Below are 17,191 nucleotides of genomic sequence, written 5' to 3' on the forward strand. Positions count from 1 at the left end.
TTGTGGCTGTTCATATGTGTGATTTCCTTACTATATCATGTTACTAATGTATTCGTATCGTCCACAGCAATTGGAGTTGTGTCAGCGTCTGTACAAACTTCACTTCCAGCTCCTCCTGCTGTTTCAGTCCTATTGTAAACTTATAGGACAAGTGAACACCATCAGCTCTGTGCCAGAGGTACACAATGCACCTATGACCCCACTGAGACACCTCATGGTCATGATCCGATTGATTTTATTCGAACCTTACCCTTAATCATGTGCTTTCAATCTGTAGCTTTGGAACATGTCTCGGGAATTGAGCGATCTGAAGAATTGCCTGCGGCTAGCTGAGGCCTCATTGGCTGGTGATCTAGCGGACCGGCAAAGGCACGGCTCCCAGCCCATCTTCCCCAGCTCAGAGGCAGCTGTACAGGCCATCCTGGAGTGCTTGAACAACAACGAGTTCTCTATGGCCATCCGCTACACTCAAGAGTGCAGGTGAGCTATGACACCACTAGGGAGAGACAAAACTCTGTTAATTAGGTGGTAAAGACAACAATGAGGAAATAAAACTAAAATGTATTTTAGTTATTATTTTTGGAGTCATGAAAATGTATTTGGTTTAGTTAGTTTTCCCCAGTCAAGTTAGTTTTTATTTCAGTTAATGAAAATGTTTTGTTTTTTTACAATACTGGTGTTTGATAGCATGTTAGTTTTAACTGTGGTCTTGAAATTGGAATTTGAAATGGCATCAAAATGTTGTTACTGTTATATAACTTTCTTCTCCTTTTTAGACGAATGTGGCCAAACGACATTTTCGGCGGTGGCTCAGAGGACGAGATCCAGACTCTCCTCAACGTCTACTTCCGGCACCAGACTCTGGGCCAAACTGGCACCTTTGCACTGGTCGGCTCGAACAAGGACATGTCCGAGGTCTGCACAAAGATAATGGAGCTCAACGGAGAGATCCGGGACATGATCCGTCGCGCCCAGGGGTACCAGGTGTTCTCATCCAGCCTCCTCGACTCCAGCGTGTCCGGTTTGAGTCTCTGACAGGAAGCCTGCGGCACCCCAGACCAGTCCTGGCCTGGACCCCCCGACCACTGGATCCCTCCATAGTCACCCAACCTCTCCTGCACCAGCCCTCATCCCATGATCCTCCACTCCTGCCACCCGCTCCAGGCCAGATCCAGTGTGACGTTTGGGAGTGCTGCCACCCTTTTGAGGGTTTAACACATAAAATTGTGCCCTTCTTAGGGAAACTTGCACGAGCATCCTTGACTGTACTAAATAGGAAGGGGCTCCTGAGAGTGAGCGTGTCCTCGGGTCCTCAAAAGTGCAGCAATAACGGAGAAACTGAGCTGCTCCTGCGAGATTCCTTGGATTGAGTCACTAAAACACATCTTTTAATTATTGCACTATGTTGACGTTTCATGTCGTAAATCATGAGGAGAAAAATAAATCCTGTTTGCTACTGAGAAAAGCTGCCTTTTTGGAAAGGAAGCACCTGAGTGAGAACTTCTGCTTGGTTTGTTTGTTAACATGGGGAATGTGCAATGATGGATCACTGAAACGGATGCCTTTCTACTGTAACTGTTCAAGATTGTCTTTAAAAGCGAACAGGACACGCCGCACAAATGAAGGAGGGACAAAGGATACTATTTGTATGTCGTCGGTCATCGTCATGATACTTGTAACTGTTTAAAGCTGAGAGCTTGTGTCTTTGTGAACCTGTCCATCACTTACGTACCGCTAAATATCAGCCTCTGCACCTGCACAAAGACACGCAAACATGCTGACATTCAGCGATTTGTTCATACAACTGATAAGCTACGGCTAAACCTGATTATACTTCAAGTGCTGATAAGTGATTGTTTGGCTGTTTTTCCAATCGACATCCTGCGCTACGCCAAACACAGGCTCACCTTTAGGGTAAATTTGTATTTAAGAAATCAGTGTGTTGAACGTAGTTTTTAAAATTGTTCTTTGTCGGTTCAAGTTGCCAAGCATGCATCATTGTACTTTCGAGGTTGTATTTATTAAAAATGTATTTTATTAAAACGTTATTTGTATAAAGTGGAAAAGGGAGGCATCACATGAAGATTAGTCTTTCTCTAGTGCATGCCTAGACAGATTGCACATTGTAAAGCTTCTTTGAGAAAATGGTTTCTTTTCGTTCACTATGTAAATACTTAAAGCTTTTGTGAAATAAATTGTGCTTTCTTCATGTTGAGATTCTTCAGTTGTTTGTTTATTTCAATAAGAAATGAGGAAATTCTGGTGTTCACATAGTGAGTTGCACGGTCTACAAATTAAAGCAGACATTTGAGTGACACTAGGGTTTTATGCATTCATAATCTTGAGCAAAATAATATTCCATTATGCATTACCACAATTAAATTGTGGCACAAGATCTTAATTTCCATACAATGATAGTGGTGTTTTGGACCCCATTGACTTTCATTGGATGGACAAAACAGTTTTCATACTCATGTTCTGCAGAAAAACATTTTACAAGTTTGGAAAGAAATAAGGGAAAGCACATAGCGTTTTAATTTTTGGTTGAGCTCTTAAGTCCTTCACGAAGCAGAAACACTCACAGACTCTAGTATTATGCTGATATACTTTATTAGGTTATATAAACTTGCACATTTATACAAATACAAAAATACAATACATCCCACCCAATGTCACATGGGCCACCAATACAGATTCTAAAACACATCATTATACACCTGAACATTTAGACTATGTACTTGAAACTGTAGATGGTGTCACAGGAAAGGCCTTTGCCCTTGCAGCGGCCACACAGTTCCTGACGGTGAGGACGACGCAGGTCAATGTGCCTCTGCTTTCGCTCACAGCAGCAGCAAGCCTTGCAGCAAACCTGGTAGAGGTCGAACAGAGCAAGGTCAAACTGCACAAACAACTTCAAAATAAGCGCACAATTACGATCAACAACTCCTACCTGGCACTGAATGGATTCAACCCTAAATGGATTCAGTCCCACCTGGCACTTTCTGCAGTGCTGTTTGAAGTACACCTGTGGGAATGATGCCATTTAATTAGGTTTAAACCTCAAGTTTAAATGTTTTTAAAGTCACTGCATTTTACCTTGGAGGTTCCCGAAATGCACCACACAAATGCACTTTCCCATCGAATATTGCACTTACTGCAGTGATAAAATCCATATTTCTGCTCCAGAAACTAAAGAAGAATAAATTGTTAGAATAGAACTCAATAAATAGTTTACCAAAACTCCATGTTACACACGTAATTTTAAAGGGATAGTACACCCAAAAAAGAAAGTTGTCAAACTCACACTCGAGTTGTTCCAAACCTGTACGAGTTTCTTCTGTTGGACAAAAAGACATTTTGAAGAATGTTGGTAACCAAACAGTCGGCAGCACCAATTGACTTAAATAAAAAACAAAACAAAAACTATGGATGTCAATGGGTGCCATCAACTGACGGGTTAACGACATTCTTCAACAAAAGTTGTTCAACAGAAGAAAGAAACTGGTTTGGAACAATTTGAGGGCAAGTAATGACAAATTTGGGTGAACTATCCCTTTAAGGAACCGACAACCAATCAAACTGCAAGTTCGATCGGTTGAATAAAAGTTTTTCGCCTTTGCAAGTTTTCAAGTTGAATAAAATAAGAATTTCCAGACAAAATATCATTAGAACTCTAGTACCAGTCACAAGCGGGATTCTTCCGATCAGCTTTGAACTAATTTGCATATTTCCAAATTGTATTGTATTTTAGGGAGAAAATAGTTGCCATGCTAAACCTTTCCCCTTAACTTACATACCTGAAAGTTAGACCGTTTATTTCGCTGAATCAACGACTTCCCCTGCCGTGATTCGTTGTGCGTGGTTTCATCCAGTTTACACTTCTCCTCATCGTCCTTCGTCTCACTGTCCGTCTTGCTGCTCTCATGCCCGCCATCGTCCTTACTTTCACCGGCAGTCGTGGACAAGGAGAAAATCCTGCGGTCGAAGACGGGGGAGTAGATGGCGACGGGACGGGAGAAGCGGACGGAGTTGACAGGTGTGCAGGGCAGAGTGTCTTTCAGTTTCAGTTTCAGTGGGTTGATGGACGGCGTCCTCGGTGACTCCCATTTATCGCCGCGATAATACAGCGTTTTTTGTCCGAGTGAACACTGGACAGTGGCATCTACCTTTGGGTTTACCTGCACACCGAACTCTCTAGTGTTGGCCTTGCGGAGGCGCGGGGTCAGATTCGGGTTCACCTGAGAAAGTATCGCTTTTAACTGCGCGCGTTTGTAAACGTCAAAATAATCGGGGGCATCTGGCGCAACATACAAATTGTTTCCCTTTTTATTCCAGTTGTTTTGATGCTTAAATTTCGCGTTGCCGGGGTAAAAGGGGAAATAGCCAGGATACCCTCCATAGTTGTAAGGTGGAATGAGATACTCCTCCATTGTGGCGTAATCATTAGTATAGACGTTGCTGAATATTTATGATATTCCTGAGCACACGCCTTAATTGACGCGACCTAATTAACATCGATCACGTGTGGGCGTGGCTCAGCAATACGAATATGACGCATTAGCTTTAGGTAGTGATTGCTAGTAATCGGCAGGCTTTCCCTGCTTTATATATTTAATTTAGCATGAGTTGAAAATGCAGTTGGTTACAGACTGTATTTTATATGAAAAGGCAGGTAGTGACAATGCAGGTTCCACAACTTCACTTCAACTTTATTTTTAAAATAGCATTTTTTTTTTTAACATGGAAGTAAATTAAGATGATTTCTGGAATGTAACACACATTTACTATTTCATTTCAACATGTTTTAAATTATTGCATAATTATTATATATGTAATTTTTATGACCTCATAATAATTAAGAGACACCATTGAATATTTGCACTGTAAAAAAATGATTTATCACAAAAATATAAAATAATGAATAAATAAATGTTTTATTTATAAATAAATGTTTATAAAACTATGAATATATGTTTATAAAAATATATTTGATTAAAAACAAGGTAATTATATTGGTGACATTGTCAACCAGATTACAGATTAGCCTTTCTTTTACTGACTGAGTCGAGATTTGAAGAGCAATAATAATTTGTGAGGTATGTATGTTGCTAGGCGTTTAAATAAGTGGAGGGTTATAAAAGCTGGATTTTAAAACCCTCTCTTATGCTTTAGGCAAACAAGGAGTACTAAACTAAAGGTTTACTAAAGGTCTTAAATTCTAGGTTCACTATAGTTGAAGCTGTTCAATCTAGCTTGCATTACCAGTCTAAAGTGTGTTTCTTATGCTGAGGATTTTGTTCTGTTTTATTTGTCAAGAACCTTTTCATTTTATAATAAAATAAAATAAAGTATGGATCACTTGTTTGCTGCACAGTGCAAAATAAAGTAAAAAAATATATATATATAACTAGTCTTCAAGCACTGTTAGTAGTAGTAGTCATTTAGCCTCAACCAAAGTAACTTTTATTTCAGGGACAGTCCTGTTAGATCAGCTTGCCCATGATGGGCACAAAAGTGATAAGTGATCCCATTGATTCTTCACTTCATGAATTAAACAACCTTTGGATTACCACCATCCCATACAGAAGAAGACCTGACACATCAATTCAATCACTCTTCAATATTCAAGTAAGTTCAATGCTCAGTGGGTGTATTGTTTTTATTCCAGCTTAAAGTACATTTACATCATACATCATCCAAAGCACTGTTTGGATTTGTTTTCCTTCCTTCTCCTCCTCTGTTTTCTCTTTCTAGCCAATCATCTCTATAATTCATCTATATGGGATCAAATAAATTTGACTATAACCTTTCAAAACTGACAAACAAGCCCTGCAGGGAAACACAAGACTCACACCATTGGTTTTCCCTCATATGGATGCGACAAGGAGAGGTGTTGAGAAATAATATTTTGTGCTATTCAGGTATTGGAGAATAATATTGTGTGATTATAGAGAGCAGCAGATAGTTGCAATAAAAATAATTGCATGCTTATCGAAGTGATACAATCTTTATTTCATTAAATTATGTACATTGGCGGTCAATGCTACTGTAATATTGATGATTCGCTTGAGTCAGACAGGCAAATAGCCCAGCTAATTTGAACATTGCCCCTTCAGAGGCCCCAATAGCTGGTTTAAAACTAATAAAACAATCTCGGGGAACATATTATTGGCATTAATGTATTACAATGGCAATTTTTCCTTCTGGCTCCATTCAGGACATGCGGGTGCACCGTACACATTACCATTAGCCTTCTAGATGGAGATAACGTAATATATGCATTCTGATATATTACACATGTAATTCAATTTAAATGCACAAATCTGTTTCATAGTGCATATTACATTGTATTTTCATTTATTCTAAAGTGTTGATTTTATTACGTAATCAAGGTCTAGCTAATAAAAACACCTGTTCGAAGCACTTCCACAACATAGGCTACGGTTTTCAATTGTTTATAATTTTTTTAAATACATTTTACAAAGTTTGGGCTGTAATCTACTGTATGTATTTCATTCATAAATTATTTGTCGGTGAAAGTCATTAAGTAATCCATTTGGATTACTGGATAACTATGTGATCAGTATTCCTGTGATATATGGTTCATTCATATGGGTTTTTCAGTCTTAAAAGATAATCAGTTGTCATTTAGAGCCAGTGGAGAAATCAAATATATATATATATTTTGTAATCATATTTGCCCTATCATACACTAGCAGGAGGAAATGTGTTATTATGGAAGCTGGAATTGCACAGCGCTTGGATACCTATTTACCCGTCAAGTGCCTGGGTAATAATTGATAGATTTCCTGAGAGGACAAAAAACGGGACCAGATGGGGCCAGGTGCATTATACCGCAGTTGCAAGTGACTCGGAGTGAGGTAAGAGACACAACTCACTTGTTTAACATTAGGAAAGTTGTCTCTGGCACCATGACAGGTGCATGGATTGTTTTGGCGCTCGTATTGTTCAGTCAGCTACAGTGGACAGCAGCTGATCCAGGCGCAGGACTGCACACATGGGATAGATTTAGCAAACTTCCATATCCCGGTGACAAAGCCTTCCTTTATGACATTTTCCCTGAGAAGTTTATGTGGGCTGTCGGCACGGCTGCATATTCAGTTGAGGGAGCCTGGGAAAAAGACGGGAAGGGTAAGTCTATCTGGGACACTTTTACTCGCGGAGGGACCCGTGTGTCCAGAGGCGACGTGGGCAGTGACAGTTATCACAACATCCCGGGGGACCTCCGAGCCCTGCAGCAACTTGGAGTCAGTCACTACCGGTTTTCTCTGTCCTGGCCGCGCATCTTCTCCAATGGCACCAAAGAAAGTTACAATGAAAAAGGTGTGGAATATTATAAAAGTCTAATTCGAGGTTTGAAGGATATGAAAGTGCAACCTGTTGTGACTTTATATCATTGGGACCTGCCTGACAGTTTGCAAACCCTGTTTGGAGGCTGGAGCAATTCGGTTATGGTTGATCTATTCAGAGAATATGCAGATTTTTGTTTTAAAACATTTGGATCGGATGTGAAATTTTGGATTACCATCGACAATCCTTTTGTTGTGGCCTGGCATGGATATGGAACTGGGGTTGTGGCTCCTGGTATCAAAAATGACTCAGATTTGCCTTTCAGAGTGGGACACAATCTTCTGAAGGTAATGAGAGCCACATACTCAAATGTTTAAGTTATTTATTTAATTAACAAATGTATCTGTATAATTGTATCTGTCTGTCTGTTTATACTATATATACACTTACCGGCCACTTTATTAGGTACACCTTGGACCCCCTTTTACCTAATTTTTTGTGGCATAGATTCAAAAATGTGCTGGAAACATCTCTCAGAGATACTGGTCTGTATTGGATTGAGGTCTGGTGAGTATGGAGGCCTTTTGAGTGTAGTAAACTCATTGTCATGTTCAACAAACCAGTTTGAGATGATTTGAGCTTTGTGACATGGCGTGTTATTCTACTGGAAGTAGCCATCAGAAGATGTGTACACTGTGGTCATAAAGGGATGGAAATGGTCAGAAACAAATACTCAGGTAGGCTGTGGCCTTTTAAACGATGCTCAATTGTACTAAGGGGCCCAAAGTATGCCAAATGGGACCACTACACCACTACCTCCAGCCTGAACCGTGGATACAAGGCAGTATGGATACGGTTGGCTTTCATGTTGTTTATGCCAAATATAGTTTATGCCAAATTTCGCAGCAGAAATTAAAACTAGCTTCAGTTTCCTGTTCTTAGCTGACAGGAGTGTGTCTTCTGCTGCTGTAGCCCATCTGCTTCAAGGTTTGACGTGTTGTGCATTGAGTTACTGTTGCATTTCTCTCAGCTCGAACAAGTCTGGTCATTCTCCTCTGACCTCTGGCATCATCAAGGCATTTTCACCCACAGAATTGCCACTCACTGGATAGTTTCTCTTTTTCGGACCATTCTCTGTAAACCCTAGAGATGGTTGTGTGTGAAAATCCCAGTAGATCAGCAGTTTCTGAAATACTCAGACCAGCCCGTCTGGCAACAACAACCATGCCGTGTTCAAAGTCACTTAAATCACCTTTCCTCCCCATTCTGATGCTCAGTTTAAACTTCAGCAGATCGCCTTGACCATCTCTACATGCCTTGGCTGATTGGCTGATTAGATAGTAGAGCATTTGAACAGGTGTATCTAATAAAGTGGCTGGTGTATATATATATATACAAAAAATATATGTTTTTTTATTTTATTAATAGGCTTTTTTTATTTTTTATTATGTTGGTTCATTTTGTGTAGTTCAAAGTGCTGTATACGATATATGTTTTTCAAATATAATGTATAGCCATGTATTTTGTTTCGGCCTGTGTTGCCTTCTAGGCTCATGCTGCAGCCTGGCACTTGTATGACGACCGGTATCGTTCCCGTCAGGGTGGGCTAGTGTCCATGGCTCTGGCCTCCCACTGGATCAAGCCTAGCAGAACCAGGCAGGAGAACCGCAGAGCCTGCCAGTGTTCTCTAGACTTCGTGCTCGGCTGGTTCGCCCGTCCGTTGTTTGTGGATGGAGACTATCCACCCTGCATGAAACACAATCTGACCCACAGACTGCCGTCCTTCACGGAGGCTGAGAGCGTGTATGTTAATGGAACAGCGGACTTCTTTGCCCTGTCTCATGGACCGGCTCTTAGTTTTCAGCTGATCAATGACAGTCTGCGCTTCGGCCAGACAGAAGATCTAGGTCTGAGGATGCTGCTGTACTGGGTCCGTGCCGAGTACAACAATCCTCCCATCTTTGTTGTGGAGAGTGGCTGGTATGGAAGTGGTGACACGAAAACAAAGGATGCCAAGCATATGTACTATCTGAAGCGCTTTATTATGGAGACTCTGAAAGGTACTATATATGAACTGAGGATGTTTGATGAAATGATAAACATAGAATGAATGATAATAGAACATATCAGTCAGTATGTTGTAGGCATATGGCCATTTTGAGATCTTTTAATGGTCAAAGAAGCATTTACAATGTGTTCCAATTATCATTTAGCACTGCTATTTTCAACAATTCACATTTCACGATCAGTAACTGATTATGAACAATCATTTTCTCCTCTTTATAGCGATCCGTTTTGATAGAGTAAATGTGATTGGCTACACAGCCTGGTCTCTGCTGGACGGGTATGAGTGGTACCGTGAATATGCAATACGACGGGGGCTTTTCTTTGTGGATTTCAACACTCCTGATCTGAAGAGAGAGCCGAAGACATCTGCCACTTTCTATAGCAAACTAATAGAGAAGAATGGCTTCCCTCAGCTTCCTGAGAACCGCCCAGCACAGGGTGTCTTTCCATGTGACTTTGCCTGGGGAATGGCTGCCAATTCCATACAGGTACAGCTTATCCTGGTTGCTTGCCATGCATGCTTAAATAATTATTTTGTAAAAACACAACTTTTTTGATACTGTATATGATATATATTTTATATTTGAACGTTATTTATAATAATAAATATATTTATTTAAAATATGGATTATGATTAGATTACATATTATATGATTTATTAGTGCTGTCAAATCGATTAATCGCATCTAACATTAAAGGTGGTTTATATAATATATATATATATAAATACAGTATCACGTATATATATATATATATATATGTGTGTGTGTGTGTGTGTGTGTATATATATATATATATACAGTATGTGTGCGTATTTATATACACTGTATATATGAAATATAACTATAAAATAAATTTATATAATTTATGTTTTATAGTTATATTACATATTATATGTTTCTATTTATTAACATGCACACACATATATACATTTACATTTGACAGGGTACATTTACATTTATTTTAATGTTGATTAATGCACATTAAACAAATCTGATTACATCTAACTGCACACATTTCATCAAAAAGTAGAAAATGTCCTTGCTATGTAAAGTGCAGGCTAGCAAATCAATCTTACTTGGTTGTTCTTGTTTGTCCCATTCAAAGGTCATTTTTATAGAACTTAGATTCTGTGTTAATCATATGATGCATCTAGCTTTAATCTTTGACCTTTGTTCAAACTTCAAACATTGATAAACATCATTTGCATATATTCAAAACCTAGTTTTATTCAATTTTCACTTTTCAAATTTTTATATCTAAAATCATCTGAATGTTGTCTGATCCTGTTTTGAAGGTTGACACTACACCAACCCAGTTTGCTGACCCTAGCGTTTATATCTGGAACATCTCTGGTAACGGAGAGTTGAAAAAGGTCCCTGGTGTGCAGACGCCCCCTATGCACAGGCCGCGCCACTGCGCCGACTACGGCAGCATCCTCCAGCAGGTGTCCGATGTGCACCGGATCAAAGTCTCACACTTCCACTTCTCCCTCAACTGGTCCTCCATCATCCCAACAGGCCGGGTGTCTGATGCTAACGAAACACTGCTAAGATACTACCATTGCTTCGTTAGTGAGCTACATAAGGTTAACGTAACCCCTGTTGTGACCCTTTGGCACCACACAGGGAAACTCTCCAGCCTCCCGGCATCCAGGGAGGCTGGTGGGGGCTGGCAGAGTGAGGAGACAGTCCAGGCATTTGCAGACTATGCCAGGTTGTGTTTCCAACGACTGGGAACTCATGTCAAGCTGTGGATCACTCTGAATGAGCCTAACGATGAGGATCTTGAATACACTGTGGGCCACCAGCTTCTTCGTGCGCACGCGTTAGCTTGGCACGTCTACGACAGCGAGTTTCGCAAAGCCCAAGGTGGAACGGTATCGCTGGTTCTTCATATGGATTGGGTCGAACCTGCGTTTTCATTCAGCAGGGAGGATGTGGCGCCTGCGAACCGAGTCCTGGACTTTCGAGTCGGCTGGTTTGCTGAGCCCATCTTCGGTAGAGGTGATTACCCAGCGGTGATGCGTAGCTGGCTCCAACAGCGAAACAACATCGATCTCTTCAACTACCACTTACCGACGTTCAGCAAAGAGGATCAACTGCTGGTAAAAGGAACCTACGATTTCTTCGCCATCAGCCATTTTACTACCTCAATGGTATATGATGGAGTAGAAGACAAATACACCTTCAAGGACAAGTTGCAGGTTCAGTTGATATCTGACGTGACCTGGATCATGTCTCCAAGACGCAACTCTCCTGTGGTCCCCTGGGGTCTTCGCAAGGCACTGAACTGGGTTAACTCCCGATACAAAGGGGTTCCCATTTATGTGATGGCCAATGGTGTTCAAGAGGACACCGCTAGGTTTAAGGATAGCTTGCGCGTCTACTACCTATACAACTACATTAATGAGGCCTTGAAAGGTAAGAAACTGTATAATGGTATGTGTTGGCTTTCACTAGGGTGGCTCATACAGAATTTTATTTAATTTTTTTTGGCTTTGTCAAGAGCTCTGTCTCAGTCACTGTTAACTGAATTAAAATTATGGTGTAAAATACTGTACATTAATTAACTGATCAAAGAAACAAGCACAGAAAACCAATATATTATAATGAATATTCATATTAATAATTAGCAATTCCTAATCTATTTAGTTTTTATTATAAATTTCATACAAATTTTAATACAATTATAATTAAAGAAAATGTGAATCATTAATATTAATTATATTAATCATAACAAATTATATATTGATATTACTGTAAGTGTAACCCACAATTAAACTTATTTTAAGTGTTATCAAACCTTATTTTAATCCATTGTCATTTTATCACATGTTTTAGAGATTATATATTTCACACTTTTTTATATCTGTAGGGTGTTCTAGATGTTGAATGTTTCAACATCTAATTGTTTAAGATACATTTTTTTTTAAGTTTCCTAGTACTGTAACCCACTTGGATAAGTTCTGATGACTCAAATCTATGCCGTTTCTATTTAGAGGCACAAATCTCAGGCTGTACACACACATCCACACGCAGCAGCTTAATTATTAAACAGAAAACTAGGGAAACAGTTTTCTGACCTTAGGAAAACTAGCGAGCCGCTCTTCATCTGAGCTTTGGAAAAATATTTGTTTACTATTCTCAAAACACCGGCAAGGCCTCGCTTTATAGTTATGTCATGGGTTCAGGAGTTCACTTCACTCGCATTCTAACCTCTGATTTGTTCTTTTAGCGTATACGCTAGATGGAGTCAATCTAAAGGGCTATTTTGCATATGCATTCAGCGACCAGCGGGACCCAGGCTTTGGCATGTATGGTCACGTGCAGGAGGAGGTCATTCTGAAATCTTCACTGGCCCATTACAAAAACATCATCCACCACAATGGCTTCCCTGCCACAGGCACACCTCAGCAACAGTGTCCCCATGCTCCAGTGCACAGCTCTGGCCGTTATATCCTCACCAAGCAGCCTGTCGTTGGCTTTCTCTCTCTGGTGAGCTCTTGCATGCTGATCACAGTGTGCCTTATTATCTACTACGCAGTCAAGAGGCACAAATTAGCCACCAAAAAATGAAGGGAAATGGTTCCAGTGGACTCTTATACTTTTAATTTATTTGTTTTAATGGTTAGTTTATGACTACATAACACAGCTTTGAACTCAACATGAGCCTGACCATATATATCATTTCAGAATTATCATGTAAAACCACTATTTATTTGTAAAAAGTAAAATATTTGCATTATTTGGGCAAGTTTGTTATTTCACAGGGGGTTGTAAAAAAATGGCATGTTAAAGAGAAACTGACTATGGTTAGTATAGGTAAATTATGTCATACATTGTCAGATATATTAAATAAATATTTTCAAAGTAATTAAGTGCGATATCTTTAATTTTCTTTTTATATTACCTGTTATAATATATATGCACTTTTATAATTTTCTGTAACATCTAAGCCTTTTATGTCATATGTACAATCCAAAAATCTCTAGAACTTTGTAAGAATCATGTGCAATTGTCTTTATTTTTCTGCTTTTTGTTGTTAATTTTCTGCCTATTTCATACTTGTCCAAGTTCCCTAAAGATGTACAGGAAATAGCAAAAACAACAGTCCAAAAACATTTTAAATAGCTTTTATTATGAAAAACAAACAGTTATCCAACATATCTTATTAATTTTCGGCTAGAATAGCTCAGAACATAAAGTTGTCAAGTCCATCTTCCATAAACTTCTTGTAGATGGCCATGAATTTAGCTACAAAGGCCTCCAGGTGGTAAATAGCTTTGTTGCCGAGCTGCAGTCTGTGCTCGTAGTACGCCGCCATCTGAACCACGTCGGCCTTCAGGTGTCCATCACAGTTACTCAGCAACTCCGTCACCAGGCCCTGGAATACCAATGCGAACAGTGTTGATGCTGTGATTGTACACCAAATCAAGCTGTAATTTAACTTTGATTTCCCAGTATAAAACATTTTAATAAGCTGAAAATAAGCAGCTGTACCTTCATGATGACATTTGGTGGGATGCAGTGAGTTAGAAGTTCATACAATCGTGCCCGGACCTCCAAAAGTCTGCAAAATTAAAACAAGATTTTAGCCATTTGCAAACATCTCAATTATACTGCTTAAAAACAAACCAGGCTACTTAAACCTAAGTTAATTATTAAAAGTTATCATGATGTAAAAAAAAATTAAAATCAATTCCACATTTACTAGAATCACCAAAGCAAAGAAGTGAATGATTTTTTTCTTAACCCTAAAAAGGACTTTGGCAAGTCATGCTCAAGAGGTTGATATTTATTAACATCTATAGCTTTTTAGGTCCTGTTATTAGCACTGGCAGACAGCTGGTGATTTTGTTTTTGCTTGTATTTATGCATGTTGTGACCTTTGAGGGCTCTGCTGGCTGACTATAGCATTAGCGGTCTCTCTGAGGTACACCTCCCAGTCTGTCACAGGGATGTCCTGGTCTGGAGAGAATGGATACCTGCAGGAAAGTAAATTTGGGAACAGAGAACATAAAATGTATGTTTGGCTTGCACTTCAGGTGAGTTATGTTTATTCATTCGGAAGCTGGATACAATCATTCATTTTTTATTTATCACTGGTGAATAGAACGGTCTCTTTATTCTGGTTGAAGCGAAGGCTCTCACTGTTGAACTCTGCAGGCTTCACACATAAGCAGGGCTTTACGGAGGTTACGGCCAGATTTCTCAGCAATCTGTCTGGCCAGTTCAGGAGGAAGCAGCAGGCCCTCCTTCCTGCAAACGCCTGACAGAACACTGCACACCTGAGAAGATGAAGGAGGTTGGGTTGTTTTCAGATGTAAGGCAAAACACAATTCATTTCAAATATATAGTCAAAAATGCAGACAATATACAAGAAATGTTTTCTATTTTAATCTATTTTAAAATGTAATTTATTTCTGTGATGGCAAAGCTTAATGTTCAGCATCATTACTCCAGTCTTCAGTGTCACATGATCCTTCAGAAATCCTTCTAATATGTTGATTTGATGCTCAAGTAACATTTCTTATTATCAACGTTGAAAACAGTTGTGCTGCTTAATATTTTTGTGGAAACCTTGAAACATTGTTCCAGGATTCTTTGATGAACAGAAAGTTACAACAGCATTTATACAGAAAAAATGTAATCTTCTGTAACATTGATTGTAAACATCTTTACTATCACTTTTGATCCACTTAAAAGTATTAATTTCTTTCAACCTTACCTCTTCCACACTTGGCAGGGGGACTCTCACAGCCAGACACCTGCTCCTGATGGGGGAGATCACTTTTGAGGTGGAGTTACAGCAAAGGATCAGTCGACAAGTGGACATGTACTTCTCCATCGTACGCCGCAAGGCATGCTGGGCATCTTTAGTGAGACGGTCCACCTCAGTCAGCAGCACCACTGTGAATAGATTCATTACTGCCACTACTGTTAGAAGTGTACGCAATCACTAATAAAAGGTTATCATATCCAAACACAGCTCTTAGCTATTCAGCTGATTCAGATTAATGATCTAACCCAATGAAAGAACAAAGCCGAACCTTTGAACTCCCTCTGAGCACTGGACTGAATCTGCTGAGACTGGGCGACAGTTTTTATCAGCTCCTGAATGACCACACGGTCACTGTTCCCCGCATCACTGAGGAAAACACATCAGATATGAGGGAACTGCAAGTGAAGATTCCAAACATACGGAGTAAATCTTTTTTATTACCTTGGATTCACCTCTAGATGATAGTTGCTGGCAATAGTGTTGATTTCAAGCTTCTTTTTAGATGGAGTCTACAAGAGACAAACAGTAGCAGTTAATACTGTAGTTAACTATACTTTGTAGATGTTCAAAGTATCTGATGTTTTTAATACCGTGATGGTCTGGTGTTCAATCCTGAGTTTCTCGACCCCGGGTCCGTACAACTCTCTGAGCAGACACATGATCCGTGTTTTCTTCCCAGCACCAGGCGGTCCATAAACCAACAAGTGTGGAAAATCACCACACTGGACCTGTAGAATAAACCGCGAGAGACCATTATATTATCTAATGAATATTAGCCACGTTTAAGTTTATATCACCAGTATTGTTACTGCAATTGTAAAAAGAAAGCTACTCTTCAGCTAGAGAGCGCGATGATGTACATGTTGGTAAAATATAATTCACGTTTAGTTATTTGACGTGACTTGAGTCAGACATAAACAGCACCAACACCAATTAGCTTTTATAGTTTCTGCTTTTTTACCAGGTTTTTCAGATGGTTGGCTTGCTCCTTGTGGTAGTCGAGTTTAGCCAAGGACGTTGGTCTGTATTTATCCACCCATAAACTCATTTTTCTATCTGAATGATGAGAATATTTAATATGTTATTGTGAGAATTTGAGCCGCCTGCTCCCGCGAAACATAAACCCGCGCAGTGAGCTGTCAGAACGGCAACTACAGGGAGCGAGGAAGGACAAGTGCTTTCGCGTTTCGTAAAACTCGATACTTAGCGGCGCTCTTTACAGTTTCGAACTAATGAATTCACAACATACATTCAAGAATTATATTACACATTAAACTGGTATGGTTTTATTTTAAGATATTGGTTTGTTTTGACAATATTTCATGATAATGCCTAGCTTTATTATCGTTAGATGATGCACGTATTATAAAGCTGATGATATGGTCGTGTCAAAATAAAAACACAATAAAAGTACAATTTCATTGTCTTGAAAATAGTGCAATGAAAGTGAATGGTGAGGTTGTCAATGATTCTGCCGAGCATCTTTTGTTGCTGAGGATGTTGTTGTTGTTGTTTTCAACAGAAGTAGCCTATAGAACAATAACAATAATTTCAGGAAAATACAAAACTAAGCACATTATTCCACAGCCTGCAGTTAGGCTATATCATATAAATAGTCCTATACATATCTCCATATTTAATTTATTATAGCTATGTTGATTTAATATAGTTTTTTAAGGTAAGACATTATAGTGAATAATGTTATACTGTTAACTATTACCATTTTTTACCACAGTTTATTACTCATAGTATTAAGACAGTTATGCAAATGCAACACTATCAAATTAAATACGTACTGGTTTGCATACATTTCCAGAACCGAAATATGAACATTGGATAAAGCTATGTTCAAAATCTTATTTCATTTTGTTGACATATTACAGTTAAGTTAAAGGTTTTTATCACTCCAGAAATCAGAAAATACTCTCAACCTCCAGAGGGGGAAAAATCACCATATCCATTTTTCACCATGTGAACAACTCAAAATGTTACAGGCCTATATAGTAATCAGGTAAGAAGAGCAGTGTTA

The 17,191-nt window shown here is 39.2% G+C and overlaps 4 protein-coding genes across 16 annotated transcripts in view; 2 read left to right on the top strand and 2 right to left on the bottom strand.

Annotated features, from left to right (window-relative positions):
• Nucleotides 1–2,213, top strand: part of fryb (furry homolog b) — a 67,409-nt gene extending 65,196 nt beyond the window's left edge. For all 13 annotated transcript variants that reach the window (XM_082156936.1, XM_082156934.1, XM_082156933.1 and 10 more), the window contains 3 exons: nucleotides 68–178; nucleotides 278–480; nucleotides 777–2,213. In XM_082156936.1, the coding sequence (XP_082013062.1) occupies nucleotides 68–178; nucleotides 278–480; nucleotides 777–1,035 (573 nt within the window). In that variant the 3' untranslated portion in view covers nucleotides 1,036–2,213. The remainder of the gene's footprint in view (nucleotides 1–67; nucleotides 179–277; nucleotides 481–776) is intronic.
• Nucleotides 2,214–2,521: 308 nt separating this feature from the next.
• On the bottom strand, nucleotides 2,522–4,444 carry zar1l (zygote arrest 1-like). Its single transcript, XM_082156974.1, has 4 exons — nucleotides 3,798–4,444; nucleotides 3,097–3,189; nucleotides 2,951–3,025; nucleotides 2,522–2,869 (listed from the first exon to the last, which is right to left on the bottom strand). The coding sequence occupies exons 1-4, from the start codon at nucleotides 4,428–4,430 to the stop codon at nucleotides 2,726–2,728; spliced, it is 945 nt and encodes a 314-aa protein (XP_082013100.1). The 5' UTR covers nucleotides 4,431–4,444; the 3' UTR covers nucleotides 2,522–2,725.
• Nucleotides 4,445–6,537: 2,093 nt separating this feature from the next.
• kl (klotho) lies at nucleotides 6,538–13,254 on the top strand. Its single transcript, XM_082156960.1, has 5 exons — nucleotides 6,538–7,658; nucleotides 8,861–9,371; nucleotides 9,598–9,866; nucleotides 10,676–11,801; nucleotides 12,616–13,254. Exons 1-5 carry the CDS (start codon nucleotides 6,933–6,935, stop codon nucleotides 12,954–12,956), a joined length of 2,973 nt encoding a protein of 990 aa, XP_082013086.1. The 5' UTR covers nucleotides 6,538–6,932; the 3' UTR covers nucleotides 12,957–13,254.
• A 243-nt stretch (nucleotides 13,255–13,497) lies between these two features.
• Nucleotides 13,498–16,324, bottom strand: rfc3 (replication factor C (activator 1) 3). The gene is made up of 9 exons (XM_082156973.1): nucleotides 16,124–16,324; nucleotides 15,753–15,890; nucleotides 15,604–15,671; nucleotides 15,431–15,528; nucleotides 15,109–15,290; nucleotides 14,532–14,668; nucleotides 14,267–14,365; nucleotides 13,881–13,950; nucleotides 13,498–13,764 (listed from the first exon to the last, which is right to left on the bottom strand). Exons 1-9 carry the CDS (start codon nucleotides 16,208–16,210, stop codon nucleotides 13,573–13,575), a joined length of 1,071 nt encoding a protein of 356 aa, XP_082013099.1. The 5' UTR covers nucleotides 16,211–16,324; the 3' UTR covers nucleotides 13,498–13,572.
• Nucleotides 16,325–17,191: the final 867 nt, after the last annotated feature.

The sequence above is a fragment of the Leuciscus leuciscus genome, assembly GCF_965113295.1.
Source record: "Leuciscus leuciscus genome assembly, chromosome: 24".
Taxonomy (NCBI): Eukaryota; Metazoa; Chordata; class Actinopteri; order Cypriniformes; family Leuciscidae; genus Leuciscus; species Leuciscus leuciscus.